This window comes from Salvelinus fontinalis, chromosome 23, assembly GCF_029448725.1.
Source record: "Salvelinus fontinalis isolate EN_2023a chromosome 23, ASM2944872v1, whole genome shotgun sequence".
NCBI lineage: Eukaryota > Metazoa > Chordata > Actinopteri > Salmoniformes > Salmonidae > Salvelinus > Salvelinus fontinalis.
Window position 1 is genome coordinate 5637645 of NC_074687.1, and position 17386 is coordinate 5655030.

The following is a 17386-nucleotide window of genomic DNA, read 5'->3' on the forward strand; positions in this document are numbered from 1 at the left end:
AAGAAGGCTAACGTTTAAGTTCCTTGCTCAGAACATGAGAACATATGAAAGCTGGTGGTTTCTTTTAACATGAGTCTTCAATATTCCCAAGTTTTAGGTTGTAGTTGTTATAGGAATTATAGGACTATTTCTCTCTATACCATTTGTATTTCATTAACCTTTCACTATTGGATGTTCTTATAGGCACTTTAGTATTGCCAGTGTAACAGTATAGCTTCCGTCCCTCTCCTCGCTCCTACCTGGGCTCGAACCAGGAACACATCGACAACAGCCACCCTTGAAGCAGTGTTACCCATGCAGAGCAAGGGGAATAACTACTCCAAGTCTCAGAGCGAGTGACGTTTGAAACGCTATTAGCGCGCACCCCGCTAACTAGCTAGCCATTTCACATCGGTTACACCAGCCAGATCTCGGGAGTTGAAAGGCTTGAAGCACAGCAAAACGCAGGAAAGTGCTGTTTGAATGCTTACGAGCCTGCTGCTGCCTACAACCGCTCAGTCAGACTGCTCTATCAAATCATAGACTTAGTTATAACATAATAACACACAGAAATACGAGCCTTTGGTCATTTAAAATGGTCGAATCCGGAAACTATAATCTCGAAAACAAGACGTTTTTATTCTTTCAGTGAAATACGGAACCGTTCCGTATTTTATCTAACGGGTGGCATCCATAAGTCTAAATATTCCTGTTACATTGCACAACCTTCAATGTTATGTCATAATTACGTAAAGTTCTGGCAAATTAGGCGGCCCAAACTGTTGCATATACCCTGACTCTGCGTGCAATGAACGCCAGAGAAGTGACACAATTTCACCTGGTTAATATTGCCTGCTAAACTGGATTTCTTTTAGCTAAATATGCAGGTTTAAAATATATACTTCTGTATTGATTTTTAGAAAGGCATTGATGTTTATGGTTAGGGACACAATGGAGCAACGATACGCACCGCATCGATTTATATGCAACGCAGGACACGCTACATAAACTAGTAATATCATCAAACATGTGTAGTTAACTAGTGATTATGATTGATTGTTTTTTATAAGATAAGTTTAAGGCTAGCTAGCAACTTACCTTGGCTTCTTCTGCATTCGCGTAACAGGCAGGCTCCTCGTGGAATGCAATGTAATCAGGTGGTTAGAGCGTTGGACTAGTTAACTGTAAGGTTGCAAGATTGAATCCCCCGAGCTGACAAGGTAAAAATCTGTCATTCTGCCCCTGAACGAGGCAGTTAACCCACCGTTCCTAGGCCGTCATTGAAAATAAGAATGTGTTCTTAACTGACTTGCCTAGTTAAATAAAGATTAAATAAAGGCGTAAAATTGTGTCCAAAAATACAGATTTCCGATTGTTATGAAAACTTGAAATCAGCCCTAATTAATCGGCCATTCCGATTTAATCGGTCGACATCTACTCTGGATGAGTCTGTCTGCTAAATGACTCAAATGTAAATGCTGTGGGTAATTTTCCCTACCCCTTAACTATGTAGGAAATTGTCTGGAATGAACTTGTGCAGTGTGTGTCTCATTTTTCCCCATCCACGAACTCTCTCTGCTCTCCATTCTCTTTCTCATACCACCTCCCTCCCTCTCTCTCCTCTATTCACCTCTCTCTGTCTGTGTCTCTCTCTCTGTCTCTCTCTGTCTCTGGTGTTGTTGGGGTCAGAATGTGGTCCTGGGTGTAAAATAGGCTCTCTAATCCTGTGTCTCTAATGAGGGTGTTTAGGGCGCTACACCCCTGTGTCATTTTGGGATGTCCCAATAAGCAACATGACATGATAGAGAGGGATGCCAATTATCACCCCCCTCTGACCTTTCACCTTTCCAGCCTGGACGACCTGTGTGTGTTTGGTAGGACTGGCCTAGAAGTGTGTGTGTGTGGCGCGATGGGCCCAGATGTGTGACAGTCGTTGGTCCCAAAATGCCAGTGACTTTTAGGAGCGACCTCTGTGTGATGCATCATTGGGGGTATTTTTACTGTTCACACGTCACTCTGTGTAAATGAGGGATTGAATGTGCCCAATGCCTGTCGGTACTTTTTGACGAGAACACAGACAGGCATACATACACACAGCCTAGCAGTGTTTCCCCTAGCTTGTTTCTCCCTTGGCGGGGGATAAAAGGCCTCTGAAGCAATAATCTGAAGAAACATGTTTGCTTTTTATGGCAATGTTAGTCTTTTTGTGAGTTATGTATTTTTATTAGCATATTTACATACTAGGCTACCGTAGTTGTGTAGCCATAGTATGTACTGCATGTATTTGATCATTGATAGCATCCTCGCTAGTGGCTTTAAATCTGATTTTAGCTTTAGCAGTCCAGCTGCTCTGAGGGGTTTTTGTGCTAGCATTAGCATAGTGTGCTCTAGCGTTAGAATGTTGTATTAATAGAGCTCTTTTCCTAGAGTCACCTCCAGGTATTCTGGAGGGAAATTTGATCTCTCCGCTGTTCCATGGGGGAGAAATGTATCCCTTGTACCGAGGCCCTCGGTTCCCCTACTGACCATACTACACACAAACATTCACACAGGTACACATTTAAAACATGCACATATTAGAACGTACATTAGTATTTGAATACTTGCAAGAGTATTCATAAAAAAATTAAAAATAATCATAGGCCTATTTTAACAATGAAAACGCATTGTCTAAATAAATTAAATCTGTGACATTGATACACACATGACATTTGGAAATTCTTAATTCAATAAAACAACATTTTTGAATGTAGTTTTGACATGCGCTGTCTACAGTCAGTGGCCCCATGTGTAGCCAGCAACACAGGAGATCTTTAATCAATGCAAGATGGAATTAAAATGACAGAATTAAGTTAAATGAGGAGTGGGCTACAATGAGAAACCATCAGGTAGGCTGTTTCATCTAAATGGACTTGTTGTAGATGAGGATGGGAAGGGCATTGAACAATCAGTAACCATTTTTGCCTAGATAGCAAACTAGCTAGCTGGCTATCTTAACTAGCTTTTTTAACATTGATTTGACGCTGTCAAGACAGGCACTACCAGCTGGAATGATAGATAACTTATGGCATCTACAGGTTTGTCTAACTAACGTGAGTCTGTATGGCTACTCTCTCCCTCCCGTGTCAAACTCGACTATTCATATATCTGAAAAATTGACATGTTATTTGACTAGTGAAATTATTTCAAATGCCCATCCCTACCACACAGACACACACACACACACACACACACACACACACACACACACACACACACACACACACACACACACACACAGAGACAGACATTCTCACACACACAGACACACACACATACACACACACACACACACAGACACACATACAGACACACTCACACTCACACACACAGAGACAGACAGAGACAGACATTCTCACACACACAGACACACACACATACACACACACACACACACAGACACACACACATACACATACACACACACAGACACACACACACGCACACACACACATATGCCTTTCCTGTTTTTAGACCCCCAACGTTATAGTGTTTGGTTTGTCAAGGTAAACCTGACCTCCAGCATAATCCTAAAATCAGTCAGACACTCGCTGAATTGGCTCAGCACACACACACACACACACACACACACACACACACACACACACACACACACACACACACACACGCGCGCACCGATACTGCTTGACCGGTTGTCAGGGGGGTCTTTGTGGCTTAAAGAGATTAGAGTTGGATTTGTCTCTCTGCACTCATTAGACATACTGATCGTTTATCCTACATTCCCTTGGCGCACAAATAGTCTGGGTTGTTCAAAGTCAACCAGGGACTTGTGTTTGGTGAGTCAGTCCTTCTTTCCCAGCACCAGACAGAAGAAAGGGCATCATTTCAGTTTCACACAGTCAGTCACACACTCAGATCCTCACACATCGACTGGGTTAGGAGTTTGAAGGCAGTCAAACTTGAGAAGCAGACAATCACAATTTTTAGAACTGAGAAATAAACAGCAGCTAAAACGAGCTCTATCCAAACCGGCCCAGGGCAACCGCAGACCGGCCCAGGGCAACCGCAGACCGGCCCAGGGCAACCGCAGACCGGCCCAGAGGAGGTTCTATTTCTATGAGAGCAACTCTGTCTACAAAGCCAGTGTTCAGACAGACCATTTAACTGGTCTGACTTTCTATCTGTCAACCTGGGTTAACAGCAGACCAGTTAATAGACAGGCCAACGTACCTGCAGGGCTGATGGACCAGACAGGTGATTCTGTGAGGCCTTGGCTGTGCTACTCCGTCTGGTACTCCTTCTCCTTCACTGTCATCCAATAAAATGATCCCCCTTATGCGCTCTTCTTGTCCGTGTTTTGTCTTCTCCTTTATTCTCTTTTCTCTCTTGTGTCCTCACATTTCCTCAGATGTCCAGATAGGAAGGAAAGAGAGGGGGATGTGTGTGTCTGTGTGAGATGGAGAGTGTGTGGTTTGGTCCTTAAAGATGGGATGGGGAGGGTGGACGGATGGAGAGAGGGAGCGATTGCCCTGACAGATGACTGTAAAGAAGGATAGAGGGAAGGGGTGGGGCCAGGGAGGAGTGGATAGGATCAGACCTACCATGCAGAAATGAGTTGGCCCTAATTAAATGTAACATGCGCACGCACACACACACACACACACACACACACACACACACACACACACACACACACACACACACACACCCTCTTTCCTGCTATGACTAGGGCTGTGGCGGTCAGGAAATTTTGTCAGCCGGTGATTGTCAAGTAAATAACTGTTGGTCTCACGGTAATTGGTCGTTAATTAACATAAACACGTTTAGCATCTCCTGGCTTCCACACACTGATGCAGACCTTTGGAACATCTACATTTTAAAAAGTCAAATAAATCCATGTAATATAGCCTACACCTCCACAGTAAATCCATTATTTATTTTTTGACAGGTCTAAAGAAGCGTGATATGAAGAAAATGTTGTCTATTTCAGAAGAACAGAATAGCATACTCTGAGTTGTCCTTATGTTAGGTTCTGATCTGGTTATGCCTTATGGCTGTGGGCTACACTAGTTCATTTAGCAGACAAGATTTGCTTAGAATTCCGTGGCATTTTTTTATAGTATGAAGAATACCATTGAACAAAGCTGAATAAAATAGGATATTTTCTCCAAACGATTTGAGGGAGTGCGCACATACGACTATTCTGTGTTGAGCAGTTAACAAAGATAGCTATTCCTATATTCTTAATTTAGAGTTATTAATGTAACTAGTTGTTCTACAAACGTTGGGCTATATGTTTTGATTTCTAGTACATTGTAAGGCTGCGTGATGCAACTCTGATTTGAAAAAAGTTGCTTGAAAGGCATGATCTCTGCTTAGTTTTTTTTTTGCGCAGGCTGTACACACTCCAATAGTCTCATTCACAATTTGACAAGCACTTGATAATGTCTAGAATTTCACGGCGGCATCCCCTTTGTGTGGCCGTAATGCACCCTAAAAAAATGGATGCCTTTTGCGGCCAGTGGGCGGTGTCTTTCTCCCTGAGTACTCTGTGCTCCATCACGTGATCGGGTCTTTTCACAGGCTACAAGTGAAGACCAATACATTGTGGACGCAACTGCGCGCTTCCTTATCCAATTCCGAGATGCATATTGAAGATATTGGAAAAACTGTCCACATTTACTTTATCAGCCAACAAGATGAGTAGGCCTAACAAACAGCAAAACCACTAGCCTGTTAATTTAATACAAATCAATACAACCACTAGCATAAAAAAATCTGACGCAACAGATCAGAATATTTAGCTTAAAATGTTGTCTATTTTTACACATTAAAAGCACAGTGATCATTACTTTAAGACATGAAGGTCAGTTAATCCGGAAAATTTCAAGTACTTTGAAAGTTTCTTCAAGTGCAGTTGCAAAAACCATCAAGCGCTATGATGAAACTGGCTCTCATGAGGATCCCCACAGGAATGGAAGACCGAGTTACCTCTGCTGTAGAGGATAAGTTCATTAGAGTTAACTGCACCTCAGATTGCAGCTCAAATAAATGCTTCACAGACTTCAAGTAACAGACACATCTCAACATCAACTGTTCAGAGGAGACTACGTGAATCAGGCCTTCATGGTCGCAAAGAAACCACTACTAAAGACAAATAATAAGAAGAGACTTGCTTGGGCCAAGAAACACAAGCAATTGACATTAGAGAGGTGGAAATCTGTCTTTTGGTCTGACGAGTCCAATTGTGAGATTTTTGGTTCCAACCGCCGTGTCTTTGTGAGACGCAGAGTAGGTGAACGGATGATTTCCGCTTGGAGGAGGTGTGGGGGTGCTTTGCCGGTGACACTGTAATTTGTTAAGAATTCAAGGCACACTTAACCAGCATGGCTACCACAGCATTCTGCAGCGATACGCCATCCCATCTGGTTTGCGCTTAGTCCCGCTATCATTTGTTTTTCAACAGAACAATGACCCAACACACCTCCAGGCTATATAAGGACTATTTGACCAAGAAGGAGAGTGATGGAGTGCTGCATCAGATGAGCTAGCCTCCACAATCACCTGACCTCAACCCAATTGAGATGGTTTGGGATGAGCTGGACCGCAGAGGGAAGGAAAAGCAGCCAACAAGTGCTCAGCATAAGTGTAACTCCTTCAAGACTGTTGGTAAATCATTCCTCATGAAGCTGGTTGAGAGAATGCCAAGAATGTACAAAGCTGTCATCAAGGCAAAGGGTGGCTACTTTTGAAGAATCTCAAATATATGATATATTTTATTGTTTTAACACTTTTTTGGTTACTACGTGATTCCATATGTGTTATTTCATAGTGTTGATGTCGTCACTATTATTCTACAATGTAGATAATAGTAAAAGAAAAAAAAGAATGAAAAACCCTTGAATGAGTAAGTTTGACCAAACTTTTGACTGGTACTGTATACTAAATAATGTGTGAAATTTGTTTTGATTTAGAATGGACCATTATCATGCACCTGTATCAAAACCAGGGCAGCTGGGAAAAATATGTAATCTATGAACTTAACTAGCGTATTGAGGACGCTTTTCCCCGTGGTTTATTTTCATGCCAGCCAGGTAGAATATATACCTGTTGTAAATATAATTAATATGCTTAGTATTAGGAAAGTTGAGAAATAAATATAGTAGGCCTAGCCTATAGAAAGCTGATCTTTTTAGTGGAGGTCATGGCTCTTTTCTCGCGCAATTGAATAGCCTAAAGAAATGTTGCGCAACATGAGCTAATGGGCTCTCATGAAGTGTTTTGATTACATTTTTGATTACATTTGCATTGATATCAGAGTGATTTAGAGGGACAATAGAGTGCTGAGAACAAGCAGTTAACAAGTTTGGTAGGCTAGTAATGACCATCAGCAGCATCAGAGCTGGGAGAAGCCTAATTACCATGACTACACGGTCACGTGGAATTTGACTGCTTTTGTAACTCTTGTCCGTTGTGGCGGTAATACGGTCACCGCAACAGCCCTAACTACAACAGCCCTAACTACGACCCCCCCCCCCCAGTGCCTAAACCCACAAACCCCCTACCGTCTCTCCCCTGGACAGATGGACTGACTGAAAAGTGATGGTGGGAGAACGAGGGACAGATCGAGATGGGGGCAGAGAGGACAAAACAGGGTGACCTTCACACACACACTCTCCAGTCGCTCCGCAGTTGGTCGACGGTGCAGTTTGTCATTGTAGTATTTTGAGCTGCATGTCTGGCTAATGCACGTCACTGTCAGCTATGCTGGGCACTCAGAGCATGAACCAACCGTCCTGCAAAGTGAGTGGACTAAAAAGATCAGTGGACACCCATGTGTTACTCCAAACATATACCACTGCATTACTCTAAATCAGAGGTCTCCAACAGGTCGATGGTGAGCTACCATAGTTCACCAAAGAGGAACTCGCCAATTAATTCTGAAAGCACATGCAATTTTTAATGTGTTCTATCGCACAGTGTCATAAACAAATCTCACACGTATCAGACACCGCAAGCTCCCAGCTACTATGTAATCAACCCGACGTTTACATTATCCTACCTCTGGTTAGCCACTATTGACTTAAAAAGCCAATCCTAACACACTGTCTGTTAATACATTTCCAGAAATATTGCACCTGTCTGTCACTACGTGTGTAGCCAGTTGATGTGATAACTGTCTTGTGGGTTGAAATGGGTTTTTTCACCCAAGCCTTCTCAATTAAATGTTAACTGCAAAGTAGGCTTACCTGGCAGAAGTATATAATTTGTATGTATTATTTGTCATGAGCAGCAGCAGTACAGAACCATCACTAGATGCACCATTAAAGGACCAGATATGCAGTTAAATTATGAATTACACTAAAGAAGGGAACAGGGGGAGCAGGTAGCTGACTAGTGGATATTCAGCAGCCTGATGTTCTGGGGTTAGAAGCTCTTGGCCAGTCTTCCAGTTGTTGCCATGATGCTCCTGTACTGCCCGCGTCTTAGTGATGGAAGCGGGGGAGAAGAGGCCGTGGCTCGGATTGCTGAGGTCTCTGATGATCTTGGCCTTCCTGCGACACCTGGTGTTGTCGGTGTCCTGGAGGGCAGGCAGTGTGCACCCAATGATTGGTTCGGCTAAGCATACCACCCTCTGTAGTGCCTTACGATCCACGTTGGTGGAGTACGTGTACCAGGCTGTGATGCAGCAAGACAATATGCTCTCAATGGGGCTCCTGTAGTACACTGTGAGGGACCTTTGGGACAGGCCACATCCTGAGGTTGAAGAGTTCGCCACGGTGGGCGAAAATAGAATGTTTAATAGTATGCGACATTTTGAGAATGGATTATGGTTTAAAAGCCAGGATGTTGTCTCAGCTCTTCATTTGGTAGATTTCGATGCACACTTTTCCACAATCCATACAAGCCGCCAAACAAAACAATTTGTCTTCTTCATTGGGAAGGTACCCAAAGCTTCTGCAGTGCTGTTCAAATGTAGGCAAAGTAGATTGTGTTCTCCTTAAAATGATAACGAGTATTGCATCGTATGCTACGTCTTTGAAAACAAAAGTCTTTCAACAAAATGTTTACCCAAAGCGTGTCTGTTTTCTCACTGGAAAGTGTTTATTGTTCTCGTGGTCTTCGTCAGCTTTTAAACTAAATACTAAACCATCTTTTGATTTCAGAATGTGTGGGCACCGGGGACTCAGGATGTGGCTGTGTTGTTGATGTCATGTTAATCAGGCCGTTTGATTGGAACATATGGATTGTTTTAGTTTTGTAGGCGTGGCTACCTATTTAATTGATGGATTAAGCCTTAGCAGTCATTCTGATCTCGTTCCCAATGATCAGTGCTTTGGTTTACTATGTTGCTTTCCAGCAGTTGTGAATTTGTGATGCACCCGGCTGTCCACGTGCTTCTGTACACCAGTGTTTTGATTTGAACATTTGAAGTGTTGATGTGTGTACTAGGCTATTTGATTACACTTGTATGTTACAGCACTTTGGTTTCACTAAGAAATATGTTGAAATGGAACCAAATTCTGTTTCTGTCTTCAGTCCTTTTTTAAATAGGATAGAGGGGCTATATGGACTACAATGAGTAAATAGTATGCAGTTTATGTATGTATAGTATGGATATTCGGACATGGCCTCTGTCTATAAGGGTCCAGATGCAGACACACAGTCATCTGTATTGTAGAGGGCCCAGATGCAGACACACAGTCATCTGTATTGTAGAGGGCCCAGATGCAGACACACAGTCATCTGTATTGTAGAGGGCCCAGATGCAGACACACAGGCACTTGTATTGTAGAGGGCCCAGATGCAGACACACAGTCATCTGTATTGTAGAGGGCCCAGATGCAGACACACAGTCATCTGTATTGTAGAGGGCCCAGATGCAGACACACAGTCATCTGTATTGTAGAGGGCCCAGATGCAGACACACAGTCATCTGTATTGTAGAGGGCCCAGATGCAGACACACAGGCACTTGTATTGTAGAGGGCCCAGATGCAGACACACAGTCATCTGTATTGTAGAGGGCCCAGATGCAGACACACAGTCATCTGTATTGTAGAGGGCCCAGATGCAGACACACAGTCATCTGTATTGTAGAGGGCCCAGATGCAGACACACAGTCATCTGTATTGTAGAGGGCCCAGATGCAGACACACAGTCACTTGTATTGTAGAGGGCCCAGATGCAGACACACAGTCACTTGTATTGTAGAGGGCCCAGATGCAGACACACAGTCACTTGTATTGTAGAGGGCCCAGATGCAGACACACAGTCACTTGTATTGTAGAGGGCCCAGATGCAGACACACAGTCATCTGTATTGTAGAGGGCCCAGATGCAGACACACAGTCATCTGTATTGTAGAGGGCCCAGATGCAGACACACAGTCTGTATTGTAGTGGGAGGACCTTATAGGCTTATGAATCCATGGGAATTAGAATGAACTATTGGTGGTATACACATGAAGAGGGAATCAGGCGTTGGAGTCTTATAAACATATTATCAACTGATAAACTATTCAGCCTACACATTCTGTCTAGAAAACACCTCTATTCGTGTTGATCAATACCCTATAATGACAAAGCAAAAACAGGTTTTTAAAATGTTAGCAAATTTATAAAAACTGAAATATCACATTTACATAAGTATTCAGATCCTTTACTCAGTACTTTGTTGAAGCACCTTTGGCAGCGATTACATCCTTAAGTCTTCTTGGGTATGACGTTACAAGCTTGGCACACCTGTATTTGGGTAGCTTTTCCCATTCTTCTCTGCAAATACTCTCAAGCTCTGTCAGGTTGGATGGGGAGCGCGTCCCTGCACAGCTATTTTCAGGTCTCTCCAGAGATGTTCGATCGGGTTCAAGTCCCGGCCCTGGCTGGGCCACTCAAGGACATTCAGAGACTTGTCCCGAAGCCACTCTTGTGTTGTCTTGGCTGTGTGCTTAGGGTCGTTGTCCTGTTGGAAGGTGAACCTTCACCCCAGGCTGGGTTCCTGAGCGCTCTGGAGAAAGTTTTCATTAAGAATCTCTCTGTACTTTGGTCCATTCATCTTTCCCTTGATCCTGACTAGTCTCCAGTCCCTGCTGCTGAAAGACATCCTCACAGCATGATGCTGCCACCACCATACTTCACCATAGGGATGGTGCCAGGTTTCCTCCACACATGACGCTTGGCATTCAGGCCAAAGAGTTTAATCTTGGTTCCAAGAGCATCTTGTTTCTCATGGTCCTTTAGGTGCCTTTTGGCAAATTCCAAGTGGGCTGTCATGTGCCTTTTACTGAGGAGAGTCTACCGTCTGGCCACTCTACCATAAAGGCCTGATTGGTTGTCCTTCTGGAAGGTTCTCTACAGAGGAACTCTGGAGCTCTGTCAGTGACCATGGGGTTCTTGGTCACCTCCCTGACCAAGGCCCTTTGCAAAAATGTCAACATCAAAAAAAACTCTTCGCTTTGTCATTGTGTGTAGATTGATGAAAAAATATAAAATAAACGATTTTAGAATAAGCCTGTAACGTAACAAAATGTGAAAATAGAGGGGGGCTCTGAATACTGAATACGGTGGGGCCAGTCAGTGTTGTGAAATGTCCAGATTTAGAAGTAGGATCGTGGATTTTGCCTGTTTAAATTAAACCAGAGGTATTTACGAGCGGGCATTCTCTTCTGTCCTCTTTTCCTATGGGGCCTGGGCATGACTTCACAGCATTAGAGGCGAGGATGAGAGCTAGCTAGGCATTTGGTATGGCTGTATGTTACAACATTGGCTTGCAAGGTGACAAAGTATACTCCTCTTGGTGACAATGCACCTTGTAACTATGCCTGTCCAGTGAGGTTGATTAGTCACACTAGAAGTTGCACTCTGTGCTCTTTCAGATTCCCCCGTGGGAGAGGAGGAGAGCGAAGAACCGGAGAAACAGCCCACAGAGCAAGCATCCCCACGGGAGAAGAAAGGAAAGAAGAGGAAGAGTGTAACAGAAACCCCAGTCCCGGTCAAGAAGAAGACTGCACTGGTATGTAATAGTTTGTTGTAAACTTCACACTTCTGACTTCTATGTGTTTTTGTTTGGATTATGTACTGCTTCTCTTAATTCTATTTGTCTACACAGAAATCACAGACTGCGTGTTTTATGGCTCAGGCGAAGAAAGAGGATGAAGTAGAAAAAAAGCCCAAGAAAAAGAGAAAGGTAAGATTGAGGATGGAGGGCATTGAAGAGACACCTGCTGTACCAAAGAGGAACTGCCGTTAAAATGTGCCTACATTCAATTGCATTGGAGTTAAACGTGGGAATTGTGGCTTTGTGTGTATTCAGAAGAAGAAGAAGACTATCACAGACGTCCTCGCTACCTCGGAACCCAAACCGGGCTCTCCGGGTGACCTGCAGAGCCTGGTTCTAGAACACTTCAAAGACAAACGCTCCGTCATCGAGCTGGAGGATCTCAAACTACAGGGTGAGTCACCTTTGACCTTCCAACTGTTACACCTGTGTTGTTGTTTGTGTCACACTGCTTTGCTTTATCTTGGCCAGGTCACAGTTGTAAATGACAACTTGTTCTCAACTGGCCTACCTGGTTAAATAAAGGTGAAATAAAAAAATAAATGAAACACATTGGTACTCACTGCCGATAGGTACTTATCACAGTGGGGGGCCATTCCTTCTCTTGCAAGAACAAAAGCGGTACCTGTCCTGACCCGGTAGTGACGGACCTGCCAATTCTACTTGTAGCAATGTTTGCCAGTGGCCAACAACTTTACTTTGAGCCAATCAGAGAGCACAAACCCTCACGTGGGGGAGCCAACAACAAAAAAGGAAAAAAAGAGGGCATTTTCTCTGTACATCCACAGATGAGCCAGTCACACTTCATATGCAATGTACCGTAGTAATTTGTAATGGTAGCGAGCTAAGTGCACAGACGCAATGCACACAACACTAAATACTTCCTCCAAGCTAGCTAACCACTGTAGCAAGCAAATATTGACATTGTAATTAAATCACAATAGTTTCCATGAAACAGCTGCCTGTGTTAGCTGCCGAGTTTGTGCAGTGTTCTTAGCTAACATTAGCTTGCTAGCTAAACATTTGGCTATGGGCTGGCACTGGCAGTATGGGATTATGGAGAGGGAATTCAATTGTTTCTTCGTCATCTTGCTAGGTAGTTATCAAGTTAGTATCAACAAGGGCTTTCTACAAAATGGCAACATTAGCACAGATACCTTGGAATCTAGACCATAAGCAATGGATATGCATTGCCAAACTAGCGGTTACGATCGTTGGGCCAGTAACAGAAAGGTCGTTGGTTAAAATCCCTGAGCCTAAAAATCTGTCGATGTGCACTTGAACGAGACACAACCATAATTGCTCCTGTTAGTCGCTCTGGAAAAGAGTTTGCTAAATGACAACAAAAAAAAATATATATATATATATATATATATATATATAAAAAAATAACACTACTGCCACTTTCTGGTTTGGAGTATTTTAACAAGACTGAGTGGATGACGAATTCAAAGGACTTTGCTGTGTGAACACAAAAGAGATTGACTGCCGACACCTGAGGTGCTAAGTACGGTAGGCAGGCAAGCATTGGACAATCATACTGGTGTGTCTGAGCTTTAAGGACCATCTGTCTGTCTAAAGGCGTCCGCATGCTTCCCAGCCGAAACGTTTCAGAAGAGGTCTTTCATACAGTATATTATAATGACATTTTGTGACATTTTTGTTCATTTTGGACTTTTTAAAAACTTTTTTGTTGTTGTTTGTTTTGGACTTTTTGTTTTTTTTCGTCTGTTCGGGCACACAAGGTTTTCTCAGGCAAGCCGAAGTCTACACCCTTTCGTCAGTGATTGGTCAACAGTAGAGATTTGTTGTCATTCACTGAGAGACGACTCATTTTCATGCACATTTTTTCATTAACCTGGATCGGATCCTTTTCTTTTCAATTTTCGCCTAAAATGACATACCCAAATCTAACTGCTTGAAGCTCAGGACCTGAAGCAAGGATATGCATATTATTGATCCCATTTGAAAGGAAACACTTTGAAGTTTGTAGAAATGTGAAATTAATGTAGGAGAACATAACACATATCTGGTAAAAGATAATATAAAGGAAAACTCGTTTTTTTTTCATCTTTGAAATGTAAGAGAAAGGCCGATATGTAATCTTAGGGGTCTATGCACAATTTAGATTTTGGCCACTAGATGGCAACAGTGTATGTGCAAAGTTTTAGACTGATCCAATGAACCATTGTGTTACTGTTCAAAATGTTGTATCAAGTCTGCCCAAATGTGCCGAATTGGTCTATTGATACATTTTCAAGTACATATCTATAGAGAACATACAACAATAATATGGTAATAAAAAATTGAAGTTTACACACTCCCAGGAATGTCAGAAACGATGGATAATTAGCTACCCTGCAGAAAAGACACTAACCTTCACACATGTAGATAGGGGAAACACAGCAGGGGTTCAAACTGTAGAACCCAGTTCCTACATTTGAATATCATTTTTATTTATTTTTATTTTTTAACAAGCTACATTTTATCTCTGGGACACTCAGGATGACAAATCAGAGCAAGATTACTGAATGTAAGTACATTATTTACCTTCTGAGGTGAATGTATCAAACCAGTTGCCGTGATGAGTTTTTTGTGCACTCTCCTCAAACAATAGCATGGTATTTCTCACTGTAATAGCTACTGTAAGTTGGACAGTGCAGTTAGATTAACAATAATTTAAGCCCATATAAGACATCTCTATGTCCTGGGAAATGTTCTTGTTACTTACAACGTACGCTCAACCGTCCTGCGGGGTGGGGGGTGGCGATCTTGTAGATGTTTTAAGAAATACTGCACTAACAGCTTAGTTCGATGTAAAATTGTGTGATTAAGATATTCTCTGCAAAATGAGTGACAGATTTCTTGAATTATCGTAGATTCATTCTGACTATTGAGGAAGTGTATACTGGCTACGATGTCTCAAAATGGACAAACTGTACTCTTGCCGTTTTTTTTTCTTGTTTTTGAAGCTGTCCTTTTATGGGAGTACACTCGTTCGGTTTGCCTAGCTGTGTTCGGATAGGTGCCAGCCGAACTGAAGCATGCTGACAAGTCTCTCTGTCTCTCGCATTCTTTCTCTCTCACTCTTACTCACTTTCTATGAATTTCCTAATGTGACTTTCTTCTCTGATTGGTCACTCCCAGATTCCTGCTTCGTGAGGAGTAATGACCTCACACACAGCCTCTCCTCCTACCTGAAAGAAAGTGAGTTCTAACCATCACACCATACATACCTAAATACATAACATTTACATTACATACCTCTCACCAATACATTACTCCTTTTTAACCTCCATGTTACACTAATAGGACTGTGTCCCATATGTGCTCTAAGTCTTCTGTCATGTTCCTAGATGTGTCCTTGGGTATTAACTCAATAGTCTGATGTTGGCTTCCCCTCCTAATCGCCTCTCCTTCATCTGCACTGCTGTTGTAGAGAAAATGAGGAGAGGAAGCCACTTTAGACTATTGACATCCGTCCCTTGTATCACAATATATGTTTTTCCCTTTCTCTTTTCGCTCAGTTTGTCCCAAATGGGCTAAGGTCCAGAAGCAGCACACAGAGAAGAGTTCTGTGGTTCTGCTCATCGTCTGTAGCGCCGCGCTAAGAGTCATCGAGCTCATCAAGTGAGTGACAACGCACATCTCCCTCTTTTGCCATTTATCATATTTTATTGTGTATACTTTATGGCACTTCTCAGCTCAATATAATGCTCCCTTGTTTTTACATCTTCACTAGACAGTTAACCACCTTCAGGGGAGAGGCCAAAGTGCTGAAGCTGTTTGCAAAGCACATCAAGGTAACAGACCTTACAGTACAATAGATTCCTATGAATATTAATGTGTACAGATGAGCCATTCTGTGAGTGAAGCCAAGCGTGACCGTCCTCTCTGTCTTTCTGTCCCCAGGTAGAGGAGCAGGTGAAGCTCCTACAGACGGGGGTGACACACATCGGGGTGGGGACGCCAGGGAGACTGACTGCCCTCATTGAGAAAGGTACAGCTTGTCCTTGGTGTGGCTTAACTTGCTGTGACTTTATTCTGATCCTCTAACCTTCAACCGGAGGTGTGCACTAATTCACTCCCCTTCAGGGATTTAACCCCCATTTGACCCCTATCTGACCTCTGACCTTTTCCAGAGGGTCTGACCCTGCCTCCCCTGCGTTTCCTGGTTCTGGACTGGAACTGGAGAGACCAGAAGCTTCGCAGGATGGTGGATGTTCCTGAGGTGAGACTACAACGCCCCCTGCTGGACCAGTAACAGTCACACTTTACACAGCATGGAAAATTTACTCTAGTAGTACATGGGCTTTCTGCCAGACAGACTATATGGAGTTTCTTAATAACACAGCCCTCTTTTTCACTTCCAGGTCAAAGGTGACTTGCTGAAGCTGCTGGATATGGGGATCTTGAAAGGTTGTAGGGAAGGAAAAGTCAAAGTGGGACTGTTCTGATACAAACACACACCTCGTGCCATAATCCTCCATTTTTTAAATTTCACCTTTATTTTACCAGGTAGGCCAGTTGAGAACAAGTTCTCATTTACAACTGCGACCTGGCCAAGATAAAGCAAAGCAGTGTGACAAAAACAACAACACAGAGTTACACGTGGGATAAACAAAAGTAGAGTCAATAACAAAAGAAAAATCTATATACAGTGTGTGCAAATGGAGTAAGGAGGTAAGGCAATAAATAGGCCATTGTAGCAGAGTAATTAAAATTTAGCAAATTAACACTGGAGTGAGAGATGTGCAGATGATGATGTGCAAGTATAAATAGTGGTGTGCAAAAAAGTGAATAAAAACAATATGGGGATGTGGTAGGTAGTTGGATGGGCGATTTACAGATTGGCTGTGTACAGCTGCAGCGATCGGTGAGCTGCTCAGATATCTGATGCCATATACTGAGATACAAACACACACCTAGTGCCATACTCTGCTATATACTGACATACAAACACACACCCAACCAAGTCAGACTGGACCTCTTCTCATCATGCTCTTGTTCACACGCGCACACAAACACTCACACGCAACAAAGTTAATTGGGGCCCCTCAAACCAATCCTGTCTCCATAACAGACAAAGACTGCTGGACATTTCAACCATCTACCCTATCCTGTTTTTACCCTCTCTCTCTGTGACACTGTTCTTGTTCTATTTTAAGTGACCATGTAAAATGTCTGATATGGTTTATACAGTGTTGTAGTTCAACAATAGCACAGCCCTCTGTGTGACACAGCCCTTTGTGTGATGGTTTGAATAAAGACATTTGAATGGAACCAGACTCTCTTATTTGTTCACACCAGCGGGAAGCCCCTCCCACTGAGTCTGTGATGTCATGAGTTGTT

The 17386-nt window shown here is 42.9% G+C and overlaps 1 protein-coding gene across 1 annotated transcript in view; it reads left to right on the forward strand.

The window, feature by feature from the left end:
• The window catches only part of cmss1 (cms1 ribosomal small subunit homolog), a 74572-nt gene extending 57255 nt beyond the window's left edge, over nucleotides 1-17317 (forward strand). Inside the window, exons 2-10 of the mRNA XM_055877703.1 lie at nucleotides 11853-11989; nucleotides 12086-12163; nucleotides 12290-12428; nucleotides 15182-15241; nucleotides 15562-15664; nucleotides 15777-15837; nucleotides 15947-16034; nucleotides 16177-16265; nucleotides 16408-17317. Coding sequence (XP_055733678.1) covers nucleotides 11853-11989; nucleotides 12086-12163; nucleotides 12290-12428; nucleotides 15182-15241; nucleotides 15562-15664; nucleotides 15777-15837; nucleotides 15947-16034; nucleotides 16177-16265; nucleotides 16408-16491 — 839 coding nt within the window. The 3' untranslated portion in view covers nucleotides 16492-17317. The remainder of the gene's footprint in view (nucleotides 1-11852; nucleotides 11990-12085; nucleotides 12164-12289; nucleotides 12429-15181; nucleotides 15242-15561; nucleotides 15665-15776; nucleotides 15838-15946; nucleotides 16035-16176; nucleotides 16266-16407) is intronic.
• Nucleotides 17318-17386: the final 69 nt, after the last annotated feature.